At 39.0% G+C, this 26,520-nt stretch overlaps 1 protein-coding gene across 5 annotated transcripts in view; it reads right to left on the minus strand.

The window, feature by feature from the left end:
- The window catches only part of Sik2 (salt inducible kinase 2), a 106,632-nt gene extending 82,532 nt beyond the window's left edge, over positions 1-24,100 (minus strand). For 3 of the 5 annotated variants that reach the window (XM_055621753.1, XM_055621754.1, XM_055621752.1), the window contains exons 1-3: positions 23,802-24,100; positions 13,554-13,670; positions 11,246-11,309 (exon numbers count right to left, since the gene is read on the minus strand). In XM_055621753.1, coding sequence (XP_055477728.1) covers positions 11,246-11,309; positions 13,554-13,670; positions 23,802-23,936 — 316 coding nt within the window. In that variant the 5' untranslated portion in view covers positions 23,937-24,100. The remainder of the gene's footprint in view (positions 1-11,245; positions 11,310-13,553; positions 13,671-23,801) is intronic. The other 2 variants (XM_055621749.1, XM_055621751.1) reach the window with 1 other exon arrangement.
- Positions 24,101-26,520: the final 2,420 nt, after the last annotated feature.

A 26,520-nucleotide genomic window follows, 5' to 3' on the forward strand; every position in this document is an offset into this window, starting at 1 on the left:
ATTTGCATCCTAAAAAACCTTGGAATGATCAAACTAAGCTATACGTAATAAATGCATACCAAATCTGAGTGTTCTTTAAAAGTAGACCAACCCCCCCCAAAAAAAACCTCACAACATGAAGTTCATGATGACCAACATTAAAATCACAGTACAGACAGTTGCCTATAATCAAGAGAAACAGACAACAGAAACTGACCGAGGATGTGAAAAGAATGAATCAGAAGAGCATTTCCACAGCTACTGTAAACAAGCCTCAAGGAGTTAAAGGAAAACTCTGTGATAAGAAAAAGTTACTTAGACAGACTTCTTAGAGACAAGAGATTATACCATCCTCATATGATAATAGCAAATGGTAAAAATAGCAAATTAGAGAATCTAGAAACAAAAGATCCTAAATGTCAAAATATTTACTTAACTTGAGAAAACTGAACCCTCCACAATGGAAAACATCAGGGATCAATAATTCACACTGTAGTGTCCCCCAAATACTCAGGAACGCATGGCAGTACAAGGTGAAGCTGAAGATGATCAGCTGCAGGAAGTCAAGTTGAAGAAGTAATTTCATCTCCCAGAGCTCCTCTCTCATTTTACACAACTAGGTGTGCGTGCTGACTTCCGGCCCAGCACAATTCTAGAGTCTTATGCTCTTGAGACGAAAACAGTGCCTCCACACATAAGGACCCAAGCACAAACAGGGAGAAAGAACCTTACCATATTAAAAATGATTCAGTGGGCATAGGAATGATGGATCCTGACACGTCCAGCCTTCTTCACTCATGAAAACTATGACTTCCAAGTCTCTCTAACTTCTAGACAGAAGATCGGAAGAGTCTTATCATCTCACATGCAAAGATAGAAATACCGGGAATCCCTAATGTAAGAATGCAGTCAACCTACAGTGGAAAAAATTCAACCCATTGGCTCTCTTTCCAATCACTGTTAACAGTTCCTTGCTTTTAAATAGAAAGAAACAGCTAAGCATGCACAATAAACATAAAAGAATTCTCCAATATAAAATACATAGATGAAAACAAATCTAAAACAGAAAAAATTCAACCCGGAGGCAAAAGAGAGACTATATAGTAAGAAAATATTTCAATTTTTCTCAGATAATTAAAAGATAATGTAAAACCATTAGATAAGAAAAGCTGTTTTTAAAAGGAACAATCAGGGAATAAATTAAGCTCTTCACTGCTAAAAATTCAACATCAACAAAGATGAAAGGATAAAGTTTATGAAATGGCCCTCAAAGGCTGAACAAAAAGATAAAGAAAGTTATAGGGCAGACCAGGAGGCTCACCATCTGAGGAACAGTCAGCCCGAAAGAGAAGACTGTTAGGAAAGGAACCATCAATGTGTAGTTTAAGGCAATACACCAGAGGGTTTCCCAGTTTAAAGGATGCACTGCCAGCCCCAGTACCATTAGTTGAAACACTCACTCAAAGGCACCTCATTTCAGAACACTGGGGATTAAAAAAAAATTTATGAGCTTACAGGTACAAAACTAATTCACAAGAACCTTCAATAAGTCAGGGACTTGGTTCACCGATGCAGTCTCAGTACCTAGAACCCTGCCTAACCTAGAACGTGCCCACAAAAAGTAATGTATCACTTTGAATCACTAAGATATAATTTTTAATACATACACAATGGAGAAACTGCACAATCAGACTATTTATTAAGAATAAAACAAAGACATCTTATTTTTAGGAATACAACATCTTCAGAAATCTTAGCAGACTCTGTGGAAGCAGAACGGGTATTTGCTGAAGGGATACTCAAACAGCTCAGATTTTCCTTGCTGATATGTTAAGGGAAACATTTCACAAATGTTATGCGGCTTGCCCAAGGATGTTTACATCAGCAGTTAGGGGTGGAACTAGAGTTAGAACACAAGATCTTTCCTTGGGCATTTTAAATGTCTGACTTAATTTAAACAAAAGCAAGAGGGAAGGCCAGTGACAACTGAATCGGGAACCATGCTGGGGTTTGTGTAGCTCCTGATTTTTCTAAATGCTAACTAAATTTACATATAATTCAACTAGATCTGCCATCTTCAAAGACAACATTATTTTACAGATCTAACAAAAATTCAAAGGGAACCATCTTAAAACTTCTATCTAAGCATAGTTAAATTTTATCTCTACATTTCTACACCCCTTCAGTCTTTCCACAGTGGCATCTACCATATTCAAATGCATGAAAACAACATTTGCCCATAGATCTATATGCACAGTCAATAAGTCTTCAAAGATCATGTGCCTAGTACAGGACTGGAAAGGAAGATTGAAATGGGCAATTATCATACTAAATTTTTATTTGATACTGAATTCAATGAGAAGCTACAGAAATAGTCTAAGCAGAAAAATGACAGAGGAGACTAATGATTGAGGGATCATTTTGACATTAACATTGTAACCTAAGACTAGTTGAGAGGCTGAAGTAATTAAACTGAGAAATGATCACAGTCTAAACTAAAGCAATGATGGAAGAAACTGGAGAGATGGAGGCAAATTTAAGTAATAGTGCCACAGGACCTCAATTAGTAAGTTTTTATAAACCTGAGAGTTAAATAAGATCACAGTGGTTACATAGAGTGGGCAACACCTTCAAGTTTACTTGAACTCAGAAAGCAAAAGGGACCACTGTACTAACGTTATCTGTAGGCTCTTAAGACAGTAGCCAATATGCCTGAAGACAACTGTCTCTCTGGTTCTCTGAGGAACTAAGTGTCTAAAGGTATTTTGATTTAAACAAAGCCCTTTTCAATTATTACAGCTGGCATCCCAGTATGTTACCATTGAAAGGGAAAGACAGGAAATGAATCAATAAACCTCAGGCACAAATTCAGCCTAAAAAGACACAGCATATCAAGGGGCAGAAATCTGAAAACAAAGGCTCTGGATAATTTAATTACTAAGCCGGAATCTGCTGACTGCCGGTTTAATTGTTTGAACAGAACCCAAATTGTCTGCGGAGGCAACCACTGTGATTTTTGCACCATTTACTGCATGTGACCACATGAATAAATAAGAAATAGTTGTAAAGAGTGCAGAACTCTTGAATAATTTTTGTTAATCACACCTATAACTCCAAACGAAAAAGCCAACATCTTTTAAAGCAAATTCATTTGCTATTACATATTCCAGGCTAACCAGAAAATAGTATCTAACGGGTATTTTAAGAACCAGAATAATAAAAGTTAGCAGGGTTAAATGTACATGCTTTCATTTACCATGATATCTGAAAAGAATATTTTGAGAGGTGTGGGAGTCAGAATAAAGCTAAGAATAAGGTGGAACTATCATTAAATACTCAGAAACTGCTTAGGATTCTAGAGGAAACCAATTTCTCCCTTGATTCAGTTGGTATTTCCTCATTCATGTTTATCTCCCCAAGAGTAAACACTCCTTTCAAAAGCTGAACAAAGAGGTGCCTGAGACTACTTAACCTGGCAGCATTCATTCCTTGGCTTCCCTGAGGAAATAAGTCCTGTAAAGGCCAAAGCAGACTATTACATTGTTCATTCAACATGCATTTATAAGATGGTTTGTATTCTGCTAAATCCTAACTTTACAGTCTGTTAGAGAGAATAGGTAGACATGAGGTGCTAGAGATAGCTCAGCTGGTAGGTAGAAAGCTTGCCTGGCATGCAAGAAGTCCTGGTTTTATCCCAAGCACTCAGCAGGTAAAGGCACAAACATCAGAAATTCAAGATAATCTTGGGCTCCATAATAAGCTTTAGGTCAACCTGGGCTACAAGAGATCTTGTTTCCAAACAAAATAGGGCAGAGATGGCTCAGTGGGTCAAGTGGTTTCTGTGGCAAGCCTGAGGAACCCCCAACACCCACATAATAGGTGGGCATGATAGCACACATTGATCTACAACCCCTGTGCAGATGATGCCAGGCAGCCAACTGGCTAGCCATTGTAGACCAAAGAGTGACCTCTAGTTTAGTAAGAAACCCTGTCTTGAAAAAAAACACGGTGGAAAGCAATACAAAAGGGACCCAGTATTGATTTCTGGCCTCCACTTGTGCACACAGACACATACCACATACATGAAACCCAAACAAAACAATAATAACAAAAACACAACAGCAACAAAAAGATACGAAGACTTTAATAATAATGAAAAGCAGTTTTGTAGATAAGTTATCAATAGGAGTTGTACAGAAGAAAACTTAGAATGCTTTTCTAAGAGGAAATCAGTGTGGACAGAATTGAAAGGAACTTTTGATTAGATAGAACTTCAATTAGTTTGAAAGAAATAAGAAAGGGAAAAAGGGAGGGAGACAGGAAGGAAAGGAAGAGAGGCTTGGATGACAGAGAACAAAGGGTGTCTAGATCATTATTAGCACAAATCTGAAATTTCCAAGTTCTATTTTGAGAACCAGTAGAAGTATCAGAAGGCTCTAGCTGTGAAATTTTCATTGTACATAAAGAGGTGATATAAGGGCTCTTACGTTGTCCCGTCTCTAATGACAACTTGCCAACTTCTATAACCACCCAGTGTTGTTGTCTGTGGTAGACTCTCATGCAGATGAAATCATACAATATGTACTTTGTTTGTTTTGTGTGAGACAGGGTCTCTCTTAATAGCCCTGGCTGTCCTGTAACTCACTCTGTAGACTAGGCTTGTCTCAAACTCAGAGATCCACCTGCCTCTTCTCCTGAGTGCTGGTATTAAAGGTGTGTGTGGCATCACACCTGGCTACAAATTATACCCTTGTGTTCACTCTTGCTTACATGGTGTCTGTAAGGTTTATTTATGTGGCATTACATGCATATGAAGAGCATTTTTTTGCCTTCAGAACCATCTTTGTATTACCATAATACAGACTTTTGGATACATTTATCCCACTGATGGACATTGTGATTGCTCTTCCTTTGAGTATTATGAAAAGGGTTGCTATGAACATGTTTGGACAAGTCACTTGTAAGAATACTTCTTTTCCTTTGTAAACATACAGGAACAGAGCTGTTTTGTGATGGGGAAAAATGCATGTTTAACTTTATAAGAAACAATCAGTTTTCCTAAGTAGTGATACAAATTACACTTCCACTGGCAGTATGAGATTTCTAGCTGCTTCACAGTTTTTCCTTCATTTAGTGTTATCTATCTCCAAATTTAACCATTCTAGTTGATATGGAATATGGCTTTATTGGGGTTTTCAGTTAGTATTTCCCTGGTAACTATATTGTTAAATATCTTTTTTAGTGAAGGATCTGGTTCCAATCTTTTGTCTACTGTAAAACTGTTAGATTTTATTGCTTCAGTTAAAGTCACTTTGAATTTTGTTATCATATCTTCAAAAGCCAACTGTCGACATCAAACTAAATGTCCTGATTATCACCTCCAACAACACGTAAAAATCTAATTTATCATTTTCCCCTTAAAGCCAGACTTACATTTGTTGTCAACAATTTCACCTTTATTCTTCACTCATACTTACTTTAAATCCCAACTCTGAGCCAGTAAGATCTCTTGGGGAGAAGGTGAAGCATAATTATTGGTAGTCATTAGGATTGCCTCGTGGACTCATCCAAGGTCACTCTGTCACTTAACTGTTGTATGACTTTAGAAAAATTTCTCAATCTTCAGAACTTCCTTATAAAGTTTTTTTTTTTTTTTTTTAGATTTAAATGATAAAGTTAAGTACTTTAGCACCTACCTTGAGAATGATCAACAAATATCAGTTATCTGGAGTTGGAAAGACCTCATACTCAAAAATCTTTTTTTGTGTGATTCTGATATCTAACAGCTTATTCAGACCCTTCCTTCATTTCTTCAGTGTAAACAAAAGTCTCTTAAACTGCCTCTTCTCCCTCCTCAACTTCAGACTACACACATCCGTTCATACATTACCGACTTTGGGCTGAAGGATGGTCACTCTAAGAAATAATACTAACCCTTATTCTCACACACAAGGTCTTCTACAGCTGGTCCTTACTTGCCTTCTTAGCGTACTTTTTTCACATATAGGGGAAATTGAAAATATTGTACTTAAAAGAAAAACTAGACACAGAAATACAAGCATATTAGGAAAATGAAAATAAGTCCAAACTAATGAGTTAAAGACATAAAAGTAGTTGCCTTGGAGGAAGAGTAGGATATGGGAAGTAGAAATGACGGCAAACTGGTAAAAACAAATCTTGAAAAATTAGTTTACTCTTTACACTAGCACAAGCATACATTTTCCAATAACTAGAATTTGAAATGTAGACACAGAGAGTAGAGAGGAAGAAGAAAATGGAAAGAGAAGGAGAGAGAAAGGATAGGGGTAAAGGAAAAAAAGTGACCTATTAACTAAAGCATGTAGTTTAATCTGAAATTTTATTATCTATATTAATTATGATTATCCATAAACTATGCAAAGGATAGCTGGGCACAACCACCCAGTTAATGGAGCTAACCTAGTTACAGAGTGGAGGGTATGAGTTTTAAAGCATCAGTGAGGAACATGAAATCTATTAGCACAGTTGTAATATAATAAAGATTTTTCGGGAAGATCGAATAACACACTGAAATATACTTGACTGGGGAAGAAATAGGGTACAGTAAAACATGAAAGCTTCAAAAATTGAGACATGAGGTGATGAAAGCCTAGATTAGGGTGATGACTGCAGAAACAGAAGGATTCAATTTCAAGAATTTTGTAAGAACATAGTATGGTTTGCTGGCCAACTAAAAACAAAAATAAGAGAGTGAAAAAAGATGATACAAAAAAGAATAGCACATTCTCCCAGCACAGAGTAGGGCTAAAATAATACCTGTAAGGGTAAATGGTAATTCTAAAGTTTTAAGTCTGAAAGATAAACACTAAAATAACATACTCCAAAACTGGGTTGTTTGTGATTTTGTTGTGTTTGTTTTTTTGAGACAGGGTTTCTCTGTGTAGCTTGGCTGTCCTGAACTCACTTTGTGATCAGGCTGGCCTTGAACTCACAGCGATCCACCTGCCTCTGACTTCCTGAGTGCTGGAATTAAAGGCCTATGCTACCACACCCAGCTTCTAATACTTTTCTTTGTGTGTGTGTGTGCTTCTTTTTATTATATCTCCAGCTGATTGAACACATTTTTGGCTCAAATCATTTGAAATTTTACACGTATTTCTCACTATTGGATAAATGTTGCTTAAACTGCATGTTTTTACAGATTGAAGCTACATGAAAAATAACTATTTTTTAATCAAAACTCTTTTATGCCATTACCTTGCTTTCAAAATGACTCCTTCCCCATACCCACCTCTATTTAATGGTCATTAAAGCAACCTTAAAAAGGAGGACAACTAATATGACTTTGCTTGTATTTTACAAAGATACTCTCTGGTCATGTTCAGTGGTGCATGTCTGAGTCCTACTACAGGGAAGGAGGCAGAGGCAAGAGAATTGATGAATTGCAAGTTTGAGGCCTGTGCTATACAGTGAAGCCTTGCCTCTAACATAGAGAGAGGGAGAAAGAAAAAGATGCAGAAAATCATGATTCTGGAAAATTCTGGAGATGTAAAATAAATCAATTAAACAACTGCATTCTACAGACAGGAAAAAAAGGAGGATGGAGAGATGCACATTTTTTTTGAGAGATATGTAGGAGGCACAACAGGCAGAATTAAAAACCATCCAAAGAGGGAAGCAGGAGATGAAATCAATATTGACATCAAGGATCCCTGCTTAGATGACTTGGCACATAATGAAGCCAAGTTAAAAAAAAAAAAAAAAAGAAAGAAAGAAAGCGAGAGAGAAATAGTTTTTGTGAGAAAAGACATAGAGTTCTGTCAGGCTACGACCAGCATGAATGACAAAGCCAAAATAAATAAAAATAAATTGTACTAAATGATCTTTGATTCCTCTAGAGCCTTCCATTCTAAGCAGTAAATATTATTCAAGGATTTCATCATATTTAAAATTACATTCTATTACTCATTGGCCTTTGCTCAGATGAACTGTACCAGAGTGGAAAGTTAACTAACGTTCTGTCCAACTTCTCTATCTAAAACAGATTCTCCTTTTCAGACCTTAAACTGAACATTTACCCTAGATAGTTTACATTAAGAATAAACTCAATGTAAAAGTTGACAAAGTGTGCCTTCATATGCTAGTGTGACCATGTGATCCTCCAAAATTGCTCTCACTACTACAAAGTGGTGATGTAAATTTCCATTCTTCATTGTTCTTGATCTACCAGTGTCACCTAACACAGATGCTTGTTCATTCCCCGAGACTTCTTAGTTCACAGGGTTTCCAGAAAACTATTTTTTCTTCCCTTCCTTCCTTCTGTCTCATCTGCTGCTTTCTCCTCGTTGAGTACCTCAGGAACTTGGTTGTTCCCATAATTACACACTACTGGAACAAAAGCTGGATTAAAAGTGTTTAAAGAACAACTAGAAGAAAAGGGTGAACACAAAATAGATAACCTTTTTTTACGGAGAGATGTGTGGAGATACTTCACAGGGTCAGTGAAATCAAGAGAAGGCTTTCTTAGGTCTTTTGCTCAAATTTTTAAAGGTTTTTTTTGGGGGGGGGTGATTTTTTTGTTTGTTTTGTTTTATTTTTTCTCTGAGTGTTATAGTAAATTAAAAGGTGGGTGTTGGGCTATATATTATTTATTATTAGTCCTATAATTGTTGTGGCAGTATTATTTAACGCACTTTAACAATCAAATAAAACACAGACACCTGTAAGATTTTATAATTGCCTTATTTACCTTGGGCTGGGAAAGATATTCAGATAGTCTACCTACACTGTCTCAATAACCTCACCATCCATCTCCCAGTCTCCATCCAATGCCATCCACCTTAACCATTCCTATCTGGGCTACCTTCTATCCATAATCCCCAAGATACTTGCTTATATTTTTCATCTTGGTGTTTTCTCCATCCATGGAGTCCTTCCTCCGGGACCATGTGGAAAAGGAACCACCTGCCTCCTCTTTTCCAGTCTGTCCCTTTTGGGTGATTCTCTTTAACCCAAAGCCTGGGAACCTTAGCCACACCTACCCCATTCTGCCCTTCCCATGTTTTCAGCCTTTAATTAACCAATCATGTATAATGTCTCAGGCAAGGATAGTTCTATCAGGGCAGTTACCAGATCTTGAGAACCAGTAATGAGCATCAAAACACAAGAACCAGACCAAACCCCAACATCTGAGACAGGGTCTCTCTGTGTAACAGCCCTGGCTGTCCTGAAATTCACTTTGTAGATCAGGGTGGTCTACCTCTGCCTCTCAAGTGCTGGTGTCCATGAAGACCATAGAGGGTGTCAGATTACTTGGAACTGTAGCCACAGTCAACCTGCCATGTAGGTGTTAGGAACTGAACCTGGGTCCTCTGGAGAGCAGCTAGTACTCTTAATCACTAAGTCATCTCTCCAGCTCCATGCTGAAATATTAATGACTACTGAAACTCTGAGGTAATAACCAAAGTCTCTAGAGTGGATACAAAGCTTCCAAGCCTGTTCCTTACTGCTCTTACTTACCTTTCTGACTGCATCTCCCCTGCTCCTTTTCTTTGATCCCTCTTGCTCACCACTCCTGCTTTCTTCTCTCCTACCATGCTGTCCTCTTTTTTAACCCTTGAATATACTCTGTGGTCTTGAGGACTTGCCATTTGCTCTTCTTTATCTCCTGATAATCGTCTTTTCACTATCCATACAGGACTGTGCCTTCAAGTATTTGTTTAAATTGCAGTAAGGTTTTCTTTGACCACCAGTCTTTCACTCTCAATCCCTCCATCCTTTCATGCATAGAAGCAGGGAAATATGAGCAAACCAGAGGAGAAACGATTAGAGCCGACCCAGAGCTGACAGAGATGCTGGAAATTAGCAGGCATGGACATGAAGTTATACAGTTACAATAGCTAAATAGAGGCACGGAACACTGAAAACACACACAGACACACACACACTCAGACACAAACACACACATACACACATACACACACACACACACACACACAGTTCCAATCAAGTTGTAATTTACACAGTACCTGAGGTGAAAAATATATTTAACTTTAAAAACAAATTAGGCAATGCATAGTAAAAGAATACTGAACTTGAAGAAACAGAAAGAGTAACTATCTAAAATAAAACACAGAGAGGAAAGAGAATTATTTATATATATATATTTAAAGAACATCTGCTGAGCTGTGGGACAATTTCAAATAGCCTAAAATACACTGGACTAGACTCTGATGGAGAAGAAAAAGAAATGGGACAGAAAAAAAGTTAAGAAAATAATGGCTGAAAGATTTCTAAGTTCAATAAAAACATTGTATTTACAAGTCCAAGCAGCTTGTAAACCAAAGAATCTTAAAGAAAACCACAAAAAGCACATTATCATCAATTAAAATCAATGAAAATTGCCTCCAGTTCAGTCTTTCATACCAGAAAAAGACAGACTATTTTAGATATACAAAAACTGAAGGATTTCATCATCTGTACTATAAGAAATACTATGAAACTTCTTCAAGCAAAAGGAAAATGACCCTGCATGAAACTATGTATCTACACAAAGAAATGAAGGTGAAAATATTTAGGTATACAGTACAGTGGAAATGCTAACTTCTGATAAATAGGATTTTAGAAAGATTGAGATCTCAAAGAGGATATACTGCTAAAACAAAAACAGTGTTATATTGTGTTTTATACAATATGAAAAACCATGATGGTCATATAGGGCAAAACATAAGTATTTTATTTTAAAGTTCTATGCTATGTGTCAGGGACAAATATTACTTCGAGACAGACTGTGAGGTTAAAGACTTGTACCTGAATGTCCATAGCAACATATGTATCATATCCCCAAACTGAAACCAGCCAAATGCCTGAAACCAACCCAATTAAGCTGAGGTTTTACAACTACAGTGAGTGTCTGACTAAGAGCCATGAGATTACACGCAGGTCACCAATGAATCCTCCCATAGCAGGGGACCCAATAAAGACCCAATAAAGAACCCAATAAAGAGAATGTAAGAAGTAAAAGTAAATAAAATTTCTCTTGTAAGATGACAAGTTTCTCCCTATCTTTTGCTATCTAGTCTCTAATGCAAACAAGAAAATTAAAAAGTACTTTTAATATTATGTAAGAAAATAAGTTATATCCTATAATTTAACTTACCTAGTATCTTATTTCCGTCTAAGACTTAAAATATTGTCAATTCTTAAAAAATCAGAAAAATTAACGTGAACTACCCCATTCATGTGACTTTCTCAAGTTAAAAAAAAAAAAGGTAAAGAAAAAACTTACCAAAAATTTCTCCATTTTTGGCATATTCGGTCACAAGGTACAACATACTTTTGGTCTCCATTACCTATTGATAAATGATCCTACATTAGTCAGACAGGAAGAGTTACTTTACCACAGTCTATAGAGTTACATACATTAAAATTATAAGTGAAAGAGTAAGTTATAAACAACTCAGAAGTCAGAAACATTTACAAGCATTTTTATAATCATTCCATAATTTTTTAGTAATAATTTTTAGATCTTTGTTCTAAGTGTGGGTCCATGGCCCAGCAGTAGCAGTTGCTAATACCTGCTAGAAATGCAGATCTTCAGGCCAAATTCCAGTACTACTGAACTGGAATTGACATTTTAACAAAAGTGATTCATATGCACATTCAAGTTCAGTCATATCTTCCATCACCTCTTCACTTGAGTCTGTACCTGTTGTGATATCAAGGCCAGCACAATGTGGTACGTATGTTGTTCCCTACTGTACTTTATTTAATATTTAAGTTACTGTAACTTTATTTAAAAAATGATTTATGCATTTTTATTTTATGTGTATCAGTGTTTAGCCTACATGTCTGTGTGTGGGTGTTGGAGCCCCTGGAACTGAAGTTACAGACAGCTGTGAGCTGCCATCTGGGTGTTGGAACTGAACCTGGGTCCTCTGGAAAAGCAGCCAGTGCTCTCACCTGTGAGCCATCTCTCCAGCCCCCCCCCCCCAATTATAAAGCATTGTTTGCAAGCTGCTTCTTTACAGCTTACTGCTGTATATTTTCATTTAAATTAGCTTCTCTAGTTTCAAAAAGATAAAGTGTGTCATTGTTACCAATTTGATTTTCCTAAATATATAAACAGACACTTACGTAGATTCAAGATAAACGATTTTAGACTGTTTCTCTGTATACTTTCTGTGTGGAGGTGAGGGTCTGTGTGCACACTGTGTGTGTACATGTATGTTAATATGCAAATATGTGGAAGGCAGCGGTCAGCTTCAGGGGTTCCTCAGAAGCCCCCCACTCTGTGCACTGAGACGGGGATTCTCTGTGCTGAAGCCCACTAGTTACGCTGGGCAGTGTGGCACGGCAGAGCACTAGGGATCCGTGTTTCCACCTTCCTATGCTGGGACTGTGAGTGTGCATCACCATTCTTGTCACTGTCACATGCATTCTGGGGATCAAACTCAAGTCCCCAGTTTTGTGTGGGTTCTAGCGACCAAACTGAGGTTATCTAGCTTCCATGTCAAATACTTTATCAAAGGAGGTTATGTCCCTAGTCCTATAACAATCTTTTTAATAGTTGTCTGCTGAAAGGCTGCAAGCTAATTCTGCACTAAAATACAGGTGTGGGACTGTGCTTCATCAAGAAAAGAGCTGCAATCTGGAATTAAAAAGTCAAATAGTAACTCTACTTTACAAATCCAGCTGGCCACACCATGTGAACCTCGGTGAATCAGTTTAGAACATGTGAATCTCAGTACATTTGGGTAGCCCACTTGAATACAATGGTGTGATAGCAAACTGGCCCTCTGAGAAAATGGCTCTGAGTTGCAATCCCATTCCTATGATATACACACTTGCTGAGACTGAGATGTTAATGTGATGTTTACCAGCTCACAAAACTTTTAAAAACAGATTAAGTCCAGCATACCATGGGTGTACCTATCAGAGGGCATCAAAGTCACACACAGGTCAGCATACCAGGACCTTCTGGTTTAAAAGCCATTTTCAATGTAAAGATAGGGTATATTAACTAACAAAAAACTTTAAAAAATAATTTATTGATTATTAAACATGAAATACTGCTTTAAAAAATCTAAGAAAACATCTCTTTTAAAACACATGGCTTAAACCTAGATGCAGCTTACTTTACAAAATTTCTTAATAAAACTGATTTTTTTTTAAATGGCTTTTTTATAATTCATCAAAAAAAAAAAAAGAAAAAAAAAAAGACATGAATCCAGGTATGATAAAGTTTACCTGTAGGTAATATACTATCTTAGAGTTTTCATTTCATAAAACATAAACAGTAACTTTTCAAATAAGCAAAGGCATGACAGCCTTTTTTATGGCGCTACCACCTTTGCACATCCAGCAAACTTAGGCACAACTGCCAAGTGTTAAAATAGTCTAGTCTCAGAGATAACTTAAGGTTATATGACCAAGTAGCTTCCTAGTTCCATTTTTACAAATTTAAATATATTGAAAGGGTTGCATTTAGCTTAAGAAAACTTCTTTTATAGATTAAAAAAGCTAGCATAAAAGTAAAAATCACAATGAAAACAGATACTTGGAAAGCATAAGGAAGAAATAAGGCTAAGCCATACCTGATAAAGTTTAATTATGTGAGGATGGTCGAGCATTTTCATTATTTGTACTTCTCGGTAGATTTTCTCAAGGTTTACTGCATCCAGCTGAGATTTATCTATTATTTTTATAGCCACCTGTAGCCCAGAACACACATAAATACAATTAATATACAACTCAACATTCTCAGTAACTGACATCTGAGAAGTCGCCTACAGATGCCTTTCCTGAGAGCTAGCTCAAGCCAACGTCCACTTGTTCGTTTATGCAACACAAGTATCTTAAGCTTACACGGCACAACAGATTTTGTCTGCAGAACCTATAGTGTGGTGCAGAAGTTATTTTAAAGTTACTTTAAGCTGAAAAAGTCTTAGCACTTTCAGCCAATTATATCACTGTAAATTACCTACAGGGTGAGCATCTGCCAAGTAGGAAGCAGCTGAAATGGCAGTTTCTACTGTGCTGAGAAACTTTTCTAGAAGAGTGACAGGATCCATTTTATCCACAGGTAGACTTTTCTACTCTCTGAAAGCCTTTTAAAGTTTTTATTAACATTTTTTCATACAATATATTTTGATCATCTTCTTTCTGCAGCTTTTCCCAGAGCCTCCCCACAGATAAGCTTTTTGAAAAAAAAAACAAACAAACAAACCTGAAATACAAAATATTAAAACTAATCTATGTGAAGTAATATCAGGTGATAAATTCATTAAAAATTAAAATATAAAACTTCAAGTGTGAATAACTAACTTTAATTTCCTAGGAGTTTAACTTCACAAAATGTGGCTCTCATTTTGTCATAACTAAATAGGAATCCAAAGAAGGGGAATTTGAAGGTTAATGATAAAGTATTCAGAAATAACAATTGCATTTTTTTTTTTCATGTAACTGAAAAGGACTTTTAGAAATTTATAGATTTGGAAAGCTAATCTGATTTAAATACGATATTTGGTAATTGAAAACTCCCCATATTTAATTCTATTAAGTTGTAAAGAAACTAACATGGACTTCATATTCTAGCAAAGAGAAGTCCAAATACTGCTTGGCCTATGTTGTTTCAGAATAACAACTTTTAATACAATTGATCTATGTGCTTTAATGGTTCACCATTCCCAGAAAGTATGCAAGAAATCAGAACTCAGGCTGTCATTGAACTTCCTTAGTTTTCCATTCACACCTCTCCCTCTCCTTCTCCCCCCTCCTTCCCTTCCTCCCTCTCTCTCTAATGCTTTATGCTTATTATGTCTTTCATTCATCTGATGATGTTTCATTATCATAATCAAGATATTTTAGAAAACTAAAGTCAAACTGCTAGCAAAGTGAACTAACAATGGTACTGCGCTCACAATGGCAAACAGCAAGCAGTGCTGTCTGGAGCCTTGTCAGTGGACCTCCTCCAGCCCACAGACTTAAAGAGACCCCATTCTTCTTCCTAACAGTACGACAGAGCCCAGGATTACCACTCTGAAAGTTGGGTAACTTTCAGAAAAACTGTCAGACAAAGGGGCAAAGGCACGTAGAAATGTAAGCTTTCTATATGACGGACACAGGGAGTTTCAGACATCATGTTTGCAGGAACTGTCTCTCCCTACAGTTTCTGAAGTCTATGACATCAGCACCTTTCTCACCAATAAAAAGCTTCTATTATGAGATGGGCCAAAACCCATCTCATAATACAGCAAAATTTGAAAGAAAGAAATCACATTAAAAAAAAAAAGTACAATTATTCTCATTAAGAAATTTCATAAGTATCTTTTCCTCGTCATTTAATTTTTAAAATGTGTCCATGTGTGACCTGTGTGAGGTTATGTTCTCCACGTGAATGCAGGTGCCTGCAGAGGCCAGAAACCACTGGATCTCCTGGAAGTGGATTGGCGCACCATTACCCCTTATTTATGACACCCTGAGGAGGATTATGCTTCTCTAAAAAAAGGCATGTGTTCGCATGCTTCTTGTAGTGGGGCAGGCTAACTGCTTTAATAGACTCAACTGTAATGACTCAACCACAACAGAAGCTTATGCCTCCTCACATAGCAGGCTTAAATGTGTGGAATGATTAGCAGGCATATGTGGCTCAAAAAGGCTTTTCCATGTTTAAGGTGTGGTTTCCAAGGTTGCTCTGAATGTTGTCTCCATCTTAGCCAGAAAAGAGAAAAGAGCTCTAAGGGGCCTTCCTGGGAGATTTTGAGGGGCAGGCCTCACTCATCTCATTAGCTAGAACTCAGTTACATAACTATATCTACATGGATAGATGAGAGGCACAGAAACTGTCCAGTTAATACCCAGACATGGGAAGAGTGGAGCTTTTCATCAGCAACTCACTGCTGAGCTCAACGGACTCCTTGCCAAGAACTGCTCAGAAATGTAGTAATAATGACAGTGACTTTGCCAATTGTATAACACGTCTTAATTTTACAAGATACTTAAATACATTTTATCTCATTTCTCTTTCAGTTCTTTCAAATAAATGGGAGAATTAGGATAACTAGGAGCTGATGAAACAGAGACTCAAAAGACATTACATAGCATGCATGAGGCCCTCTGTCCAAATCCCAAGACCTTTCTTGGCTCTGCCCCCTGAAAGAAAAAAAAAAGTCACATTTATCTGCAAAGGTTCTAAGGCTCTAGCAAATTAAGGTGGGTGAAGAGACAGAGGGACAGATATGACCTCAGGTCTTCCATTCCAAATTCAATCTCCTCACTATTTATGAAAGTTGACCCTTCACACATTTATTGTATGTCAAATATTACACCTATGATACAAAAACAAAGTGAGATGGAATTCCTATTCTCAAGGAACTTGTCTGTGAGAGTGAGGTAAATAAAACTGATTTAAAATTAAAAAAAAAAAAACTTTGGAATTTCTCAGAACTATACTTAAAATCTCCAAATTACAAAACACTGTGTTTATTTCAAGGTAAATATATAAATAGTTTCTCTGCATACCTTCTCCCATTTAATATTCCTAACCTAGGACAAAAATCAAGAGAAAGTCAAGAAGGCCAAAAATGACTTTGTTAGTTGAAGGATATCTTTTATGTTAACTAAATCATTCAACTATTTAACTTTTGATTACACACACTCTCTTAAAAACAAACTGGATTTACCTCAAAAATAATATTCCTTCCACTAAAGAGCAAAAGCGAGGCTTCCTCTTTGTTGCAGGATGACATATAGGATCAGAAAGATTGATATCACTATAAACTCTATAAAAAGGAGCTGACCATTTAGTCACAGAACCACTCAGGAAAATGTTTGTATTTAAAACAAACAAACAAAAAAAATGCCATTTCATGTTCATATTAGCAAAGACTGAAAAGCAGATATCCATGTCAACCAAGTTTTGGTGAGATAACAATTTTTATAGAAACTTGCTATGAATATAAATAAGGTATAATTTTTCTAGGAAGCAATTCAACAGTTTTTATAAAGGACCTTAAATATCACATATTCTACTATGCTTGACAGGGTTCTGATGTTGAAAAGTACCTGATGAGTTCTGAATTAAAGGCAAAAAATTCTTTGTAAATGAATTAAATGTATCACTTAAATATACAAAAATATAAACAGATGAAAAGTTACATGAATTGAAGATTTTTAAGATATAGAGAAGTAATTCAAAATAACTTCCCACTTTAAAAAGTTTCAACAATTCAACAACAAAAGACAAGGCAATTAAAAGAGAGTCAAAGGACAAAAAAAAAAAAAGCAATTTACATGAGAAATGTAAATATCCATCATATAATACTACAATCAAAGTAACCGAATAAATACAAGTTAAATAGCAAAGAAAACACAAGCAATTCTGTCTACTGGAAAATAAAAATAAAACAGAGCCTAAAAAGTAGCAGTCCTCCAAGTGTTTTTCCTAGGCACTGCTTTTGTGGATGGCACTGTGGCATCTTGGATAGTAAGATGGGTAATGGATGGACTCTCTACCCAAGAATTCCACTGCAATGGGACTGCTCTGAGGAAACAATCAGGTACACAACTGTATGCGAAAGAATATCCTCTGGACCTTAAAAATCACATATACCAACGAGGCCTGACAGGACTCTGATGCTGAAAGATACAGAATAGAGAAAAGATGAACTTTATTTTCGGTAATAGCAAATTAAATAAAATATGGCCAATGATATGCAGGATGCCTCCTAATGAGGGCTTAGACCAGTGGCTCTCAACCTGCAGGTTGTGGCCCCTTTGTGGTTTCATAACAGTAGCAAAGTTACAGTTATGAAGTAGAAACAAAAAGAATTTTATGGTTGGGGATCATCACAACTTGAGAAACAGTATTTTAAAAAATAACAGCATTAGGAAGGTTGGCAACTACTACCTTAGATGGTGTTGTGTGTGTGTTTCAATTTTTGCTTTATTATGAATAAAGCTGCTATGTACAAATGACACATTCTGTTTATGGAAATATACATTAATTTCTTTTGGGTAAATACAGAGAATAAAGGCTGACTCTTGCTGTATGTGGAACTTACATGAAGCTTTTAAAGCTATCCCAAACTATTTCCCAAAATTTCCCTTATTTTCTATTTATTAGTAATTGCTGAAGAAGTGTTTATTTTCTCACACCTTTGTCATTCTTGGTATTGTCTTTCTTTATAATTTTAATGAATGCTTTTAGACAGTGGGTTTTTGTTTTTGTTTTGTTTTGTTTTTTGTTTTTGCCTTGGGGATGTTAATAACAAGTAAAATAAATACACTGTATGGGGAGGACCTAAAACCCTGGCTCAGATGTAGCCCATAGACTTAGTTTCCAAGTGGGTTCCCTAATAAGAGGAGCAGGGCTGTCTCTGGCATGAAGTTAGTGGCAGTCTCTCTGATCACCTCCCCATGGGTGGTGCAACCTTGCCAGGCCACAGAGGAAGACAAGGCAAGCAGTCCTGATGAGGCCTGATAGGCTAGAGTCAAATAGAAGGTGGGGAAGACCTCCCCTATCAGTGGATTAAGGGGAGGGGCATAGGGTGAGAAGAAGGAGAGAGGGTGGGATTCGGAGGAAAGGAGGGAGGAGGACACAGCTAGGATACAAATTGAATAAATTATGATAAATGATAATTAAAAAATGTTTAAAAACACTACAGGTTATATATAGACTGACATCTATTTTACTTCAAACATACAAAATACAAGCGAGTTAGGAGGCTCTGAGCCATCTCCTGAGTTTTGAGAGTTGAAGTGAGAATGTTTAGCAGGCTTTTCCACAATGGCTATAATGAGCAGGCCTAACTTGTGTGACTGGGTGAAGCTGTGTGGATATTGTTTACTTATAAGAACTTAAAACATAGTAGGATTGTCTCCAGTTTAATTTACCTAAGATGTGTCTCTTAATTTGTCAAAAGGTCTTCAACTTTTTTAAATGAAGAGTTTCTGATGAAATCCCCATGTCTTCCATCTTTTAACTATCATAACTGGATATAATAACTGGGTATTTCTATCCTTTGAGGGATAGAAAGCATTTTATATGAATATTTAAGTATTTTTTTATAGAAATCACTAACTTAAAAATACAGATATAGAAGGAAAAGTTACAGGTCTATTAAAAGGACATGAATTCTGTGGCTGGTTCTCTGATCACCTTCCCGGGGGGAGGGGCGGGGCAGTCTTACCAGGCCACAGAGGAAGACAATGCAGCAAGTCCTGATGAGACCTGATAGGCTAGGATCAGAGGGAAGGAGAGGAGGACCTCCCCTATCAGCGGACTGGGGGAAGGGCACAGGAGATGAGGGAAGAAGGTGAGATTGGGAGGGGCTGAGGGAGTGGGCTACAGCTGGGACACAACGTGAATAAATTGTAACAAGTAAAATTTTTAAATAAATGAATGAATGAATTCTAAAAAATTTAAAAAAGAAAGAGTGATATCATAAAAAGTTCTGTAATCCATTTGATGCCAAAGAAGTGAAACTGTAATCAGCAGTGGGCCATAAATCAAATGTCATCATGTGAATCCAAGGAGGCCAGTTTCATGATTTCCAAATAAATGTTTTCTTAATTGCCTGGTGCCAAGATAGAATTCCTTTGAGGACTTAAAATTAGAACACACTAAACTTTGTTAAAGTTAAAAATTTCTACAGAACAGAGCAATTTTCACAACTCAAGGCTGCTTAGTGGATAAAAACACTTGCTGAATAGGCCTGATGACCCGCGTAAAGGTTGAACTAAATCTACACACTTGTCCTTTTGTTTTCACATGTGTGTGATAGCATGCACATTGTGTTCCCTGTCAATTGTTGAAAACTGGAAATGATATAATATTTAATAAGAAAGTAAGTAAAATGGGTTATCTACAAGGTTGAATATTTAACTACTAAAATACTGTTATAAAGTTATATATGATAAGCAAAGTGTAAAATGTGAGGGTACAAATATGTTCTATGTGCTGTCACCCATAAAAAAAAAAAAAAACTAAACTAAATGCTAAAATCTGTACCCCTAAAGAAGCTAAGCAAGAAGGAAGACCCTGGGTTAGATGCTCAATTCTCATTCAGAAAGGCAAATGGGATAGATATCAGAAAAGGGTAAAAATAAGGAACAAGACAGGAGCCTACAGCAGAGGGCCTCTGAAAGACTCTACCTACCAGGGCATTAAAGCAGATGCTGAGACTCAGCCAAACTTTGGGCAGAGTGCAGGGAATCTTATGAAAGAAGGGAGAGATAGAAAGACCTGGAAGGGACTGGAGCTCCACAAGGAGAGCAACAGAACCAAAAAATCTGGGCCCAGGGGTCTTTTCTGAGACTGATACTCCCACGAAGGACCATTCATGGAGATAACTTAGAACCCCTGCACAGATGTAGCCCACAGCAGCTCATCCAAATGGGCTCCCTAGTAAGAGGAACAGGGGCTGTCTCTGACATGGACTCAGTGGCTGGCTCTTTGATCACTTCCCCCAGAGGGGGGAGCAGCCTTACCAGGCCACAAAGGAGGACAATGCAGCCAGTCCTGATGAAACCTGATAGGCTAGGGTCAGAAGGAAGGGGAGGAGGACCTCCCCTATCAGTGGACTGGGGAAGGGGCATGGGAGGAGAAGAGGGAGTGAAGGTAGGATTGGGAGGGCTGAGGGAGGGGGCTACAGCTGGGATACAAATTGAATAAATTGTAATAAATTAAAAAAATTTAAAATTTAAAAAAATTTAAAAAACCAAATGCATTAAAAATACTAAAAGGCAATGTGACATTAAGGACAATGCATTCCCACTAGTGGAAGAACTATCTACTTTTGGTGTGCTGTGCTCTCCTTTATTCTTTATATTTGCTTTACTAAACATTCTTTAGTAGAAAAGAGAACACTTAGAAGTAAAAAGTAATTTTCCTTAGACAAAATAAAATAAAATAAATTTAAAAAAACCCTCCCAAAACAAACAGCCCACTCCTGAACTAACTGTACAGTTAACTAGAGGGAAAAGTTGCTTCCTAACATAGCATTAATGAAACACTACTCAAGGACATTCATAGAACAGAAAACTAGCAACCACTACTGCCCAAAATAGTTTAATAGCCTAAATGATGTTATTCTTTTCTCATTGTGCTAATTTTACAAAATTAGCTTCTGTAATTCATAAGCCAGCTCTGCAAAGATTTTACGAAGTATTATATTAGGAAGCTAGAGTCTACCACCCCCTTGCCTTCCCTTTTGTGTGCAAAATTTACACAGTGATCTAGCGCATGAATAATGCTTCAGATGACGTAATTATATTTCTTGGTGTTAAGCCTTTTGATAGATTAAACCAAAATTAATGTCTCTTTTTGTATACTAAATTTTTCCTAAAAGGGAAACTGACTTCTTCCAAGCATTATAAAAATATATCTTTGTGTGTGTGTGTGTGTGAGTGATGGAACAGAAGATGAGCAGCCAATTCCAAATAAAAGTATTTAAAACATAGATGTTGAAACTAAACCCTAAAATTTGTTTCAGGAGATGACCTGAGTTCAATTCTCAGCACCCATATGTTTGAAGGAGAGAACCATCTTCTGAAAGCTGTACTCTGACCAACACCCACCCACCCACTCACCCACCCACCCACCCACACACACACACACACACACACTATAAGAATAATTCTAGTTTTTAAATTTCTCAGGATACAACTTGAAGAAAAAATATCTAAAACACATAAATTCTAAAACATATAAGCCTACAACATTAAAATATAGTATATAAAAGAACTTCCATAACAGCAAATATCATATTTTGCTAAGTTTTCTTTATACCCTATTAACATTTCTCACTGTAATCATTGTAGTATGTTAAGCAATGAGAATCTAAAACAATGTAAAAGAGTTGAAAATTTCACTATTTTACTTATAATTTGCATGGTGGTGTAAGTCTTCCTGCAGCTTCCTTATGAAACTTCAGAAAACCATTCTGCAACCTGGAACACCTACAGACTTTTCAGTACAGTAACTGCTAGACCATTCCACCTTTCTGTGCTTTAGCATCAACAATCACAAAACTACCACATAATGCTCACTGTAAAAAGAAAAAAGCACAAGGGAGGCGGAATCTACGGGCTAAACGTCTAGCTTTTAACATAAAATAATTTTATGCTGATCTGACAGGCGTCTTCGATCACAAATGTAACTGAGCTGACAGTCAGAGGCATTGTTACTCCACAGTGCCCCCTAGCTCCTGTCCCAAGAAATATCAGTTTGAAAGGGACACCATCAGAACTGCCACCCTCAAGATAAAGAAAGTGTCAGTTACCATCCGCTTCACTTAAGCAGCTCTCAGATACAACTTTAACTAAACTCTGACAACAGCTGACCACTAAATACTGCTAATAGGAAAAGATGGTACGAGCGTACTTGGTATCCAACCACACAACAATGTAACCCAAAGTTCAGACTTTATCTGTAATGTGTCATTTTTGACAGTCATAAAGATACCCATTTAAGCTGTTTCCTTTTTATTTAACATAGGGGTAAAGGTACATTTGACCATAGCTCTTTACAGGAACTAAACAACTTAATTCATTTTAAAAAAATGCTGGGATCAGATTAAGCTATGCAAAAATGTAGTAATGTCAATATACTTATCATTACAAGCAATCTTGATTCATAACACTGGTCAATTTGTGAAAGGAAAAATTTGACCTTGGTACTGATGCCCTAAAGAAGTACGACTTAAGTGGTGTGTTGGGGATCCGTGAGGCAAAAAAGGTTAAGACGTGTTAGACGTATCCTCCTCCTTTATGGAAATGGACATGAAGCAAAAACTTTTAAAGTACAACAGCTAAGTAAATAGTAAGGGTTTTAAATACCCTTCACCTTACGTAAGCGTAAGTAATGGGGGGCGGGTGTCATATTCAAAGGTTAGAACGTTCTTAAGAACGTGCTAGGTAAAAAGGAAAAAACCCGAACGGGATGAAAACTGGGGAGAGAAACTGAAAACGGGTGAAACAGCAGTGGCAGCACAAGGCAGAACAGAGTACGTCAAAACCACTAGGTTGTAGTCTAAGAAATGGTTTTATTTCTATCGTTTTTCCAAGGTATTTAATTTGCACTTCTTAAAATAGAGACCCCGAGGAGAGCAGCTTGAGGCATGGAAGGAAGGGGGTGGGCTAGGTAAGAACAGAGACTTGGGGAGAAAATATGTGCGGTGCATTAGAATGTACCATGGAGGGGGATGCTCGAGTCACTGTCAGAAAGCAGCCGAGGGCTGAGCAGAGTCCATCGGATGTGGCTTAAGGAATGCGTGCTCGGAGCCAGTATGCACACCTGGTAAAAGGGACAACCCCAGACGACGGTGCAGGGCTGGATGACCATCTTTAACCGGTTCTATTGTCTGGTGCATTAGATCTACCTCCGGGAGAGCTCAAGCCAGGCACGGTAGCAGAGAGTCTTGCGGGCCCAAAGCAGAGAAGATGGACAGCGGTCCAGACACACCGGTCCGGTCCGCGGCGCCCCCTTCTCGCGGGACAGAGAGGGACGCCTGGTCCGGGCCGCGCTCCGACTCCGCCGAGCCCGGGAGCTGCCGGTCCCCTTCCCCGGCTGGCGACGTTGGTCCCCGCGCGGCCACGGAGCACCGAGACTTCCCCTCCCACCCCACCCCCAGCCGAAAGCCGGGAAGACGCGGAACTTGGGCTCGGGAGCCGAGGCCACAGACCATGTCCCCGGGTGGGAGAGTCGGGACGGAAGCCTGTGTGCCCTCCCGGGGACACCTCCTCCCCCCGACCTGCGCCCCGCGGTCCCCGCCGCGCCAGGCCCGCCGTCCCCCGCCCGGGGCGCAACCACGCCACGCTCCCGCCGAACCCCGGGGCCGCACCTCCGTCTTGGTGATCCGGTGCCGCCCCAGCTTCACCACGGCGAAGTTGCCCTTGCCCAGCGTGCCCTCGATGTCGTAGAACCCCACCCGGACCGGCCCGCGCTGCAAGTGCCTCGGGCCATCCGCCATGACCATGCTGGGCCCCCGCTGCAGGACACGGCGACGGGAACGCGAACGAGCGGGCCGGCGCGGAGCGGCGCGGGCAGGAGGGCGTCGGGCGGCGCGGCTCGGCTCTGGACGACGGCCGCGGCTCTCGCTCGGGCGCTGCTTCCCTCCCGCCCCACAGGGCCCAGCCAGGCGCGCGCCGGCGCTGACGTGCGCCGACGTCAGGGGGCCGGGGCAGGGGGCGGGGGCGGGCCTCCACCGGTCACCATGGCTACCGCGGCAGCGCCGACGTCGGCGGCGGGCGGGCCGGCCGGGCACCGCGCTTCCGCCCGCGGAGCCCTCCTCAGCCCTCTCAATCCTCGCCGCGGCCGGGGGCGGGCGCGCCGTCCGCCCCGCCCCGCTCTGCCCCGTCCCGCCCCTCCTGCCTTCCAGCAGAAGGGCGAGAGCGAGCCCTGGTGGGCTGTGCGGAGGGTGCGCCGAGCCGCCGGAGCGCCTCCGCCAGGGTCGCCCTGCAGGCTCCGCAGGCCCGCGGCCCTTCCCGCCAAAACCTCGCCCTCCGTAGACCGCGGCGCTAAATTTGGAGCATCGCGGCTGAGCAACGCGTTGCTCACAGCCTCTCGTCTTTGTGTCCTTTTTAGCCCGCTTCCTCGGCACCCTAAATGTCTCTCCGCTTTCTGACGTCTGTGAGCGTTCCTACTCACAGCAGTCGGTCACTTACAAATAATAATGGCAAAAAAAAAAAAAAAAAATGTCAGCGCTGAAGAGACCCTACAGATGACTAAGTCAGGGATTCGGGAGTGCTAAAGGGCTTCGAAGCCTGGAACCTCTGAAATGTGGCACAGTTATACTTATTCGAGAGTGTCTCTGGGGAGAGGTGACCCTACCTTATGTCATACTTCCTCCCAGGGTTTGGGAGCTTGTAAACGGTTAAAAAGTATTTAATCCGATTTGTTTCCAGACGATGCAGCAGGCTGCTAGAATGAAGGGAGTTGCCAACGTCACACAGGTAATGCTAGAATTCAAGTTATAAACCATCACATCAGTCTTCCATAAGGTGACCTAAGGAAACAGCGACATTTTAATATCTTGAAATATATCATGTGCGTCCAGATCTTGGTTCCTGGATACCCACTGACCATGAAAAGAAACCCAGTTCATTTGGAGTAATGGCTCAGTCCAAGGCAGACACGGAAAGTATAAGATGCTCTTGAAAGGTCTTATACGACTAAACAAGGGGATTTCTTGTATACAACTGGAAGAGTATGTCAAACGAGTAGACAGCTCAAAGGGTCCCACCATTGCCAAATCTGAGTCAATTTGAGCATCACAAATGAACAATTTTAGAACTGCATTATAACACGTACTACTTTTACATCTTATTTATTTTGTGTAGCCATCAGAGGACAGGCTGTAGGATCTGGTTCTCATCTTCTACTATGTGGGTCCTAGTGATAGAACTACAGTGCTCAGTATTGCAGGTAACTATCCAGTGAGCCATCTCTGGGGCCTACATTGGTTTTTTGTTTGTTTGTTTCTTTTGTTTGCTTTTGAAACAGAGTCTCACTATGTAGCCCTGAATAGATCTAGAACTTGCTATGTAGACCAGGCTGGCTCATGCTTAACAGAGAGCTGTCTCCTGAGTGCTGAAATTAAAAGCACCTGTAACCATTCCCAGCCCACAGTAAAGTTTTAAGAGGAGCCCATACTTCATGTGTTTACTTTAACTCTTTTAGACAGGCTCTCAGAAATATGGTATTTGTGCTAGCCCCACCCATAAATGTCTATTCCTTCCTTCCTTCCTCCTCCTCTCCCTCCCTCCTTTTCCTTTTCTTTTCTGTTTCTCTCTCTCTCTCTCTGTCTTCTCTGTCTCTCTGTCTGACTGTTTTGTCTGTCTGCCTCTTTCTCTCTCTCTAAGTTCAGGAAACTCAGACAAAGAACCACTGAGCTATATTCCCAAGCTTAACTTTTAGATAAGTATAAACACAGGATAAGTGAGAGGAGGATTCATGTAGAAATTTATGAAATCACCATTTTGTGGCTGCTATAGTAATAATTGGTTCAGATAAGTATTACTAAAAGGTGTTAAAGTCATTGGGTAACATTTGGTTGAAGAAAGGGATATTTATATAGTCTCAAATGTCTGTGGATTTAAAATCATCGGAAAGATTAACAAAGGACAACAAATAACAGTGGAGAAATTTGACAGACACTTTCCTGAAAAAATGATCCAAGCTGCCAATTGAATAAAATGACACAAAAGTCCCTTTGATTTGAAGTACTCAGGACACATCTCTTAGGTGATGTTCCTGTAAAAATACAGATTCTGAATCAGAAAAAAAAGTAAGCTGACCAAATCTTCCCCCTAACTCTCCTGCACACTTAAAAGATGTCATTGCCATGAAAGAAAGACTGAGGAAGAATTCTAGATTTAAGGTCCTAAGAGACATGCCACTAAATGCAGCACATAGTCCTAGAAAAACGTGTTACCAAGGAATACTGCCAGGACAAGTGTTGAAAATGGAATTAGATTGTATATTAGATAAAAGTATTGTTTCAATGTTGATTCTTTTAAGATTTATTTTACTATGTCGGATGGTAGTGGCACTCAGGAGGC

Source organism: Psammomys obesus, unplaced genomic scaffold (genome assembly GCF_907164565.1).
Source record: "Psammomys obesus unplaced genomic scaffold, mPsaObe1.curated_primary_1811, whole genome shotgun sequence".
In the NCBI taxonomy this organism is placed as follows: Eukaryota; Metazoa; Chordata; class Mammalia; order Rodentia; family Muridae; genus Psammomys; species Psammomys obesus.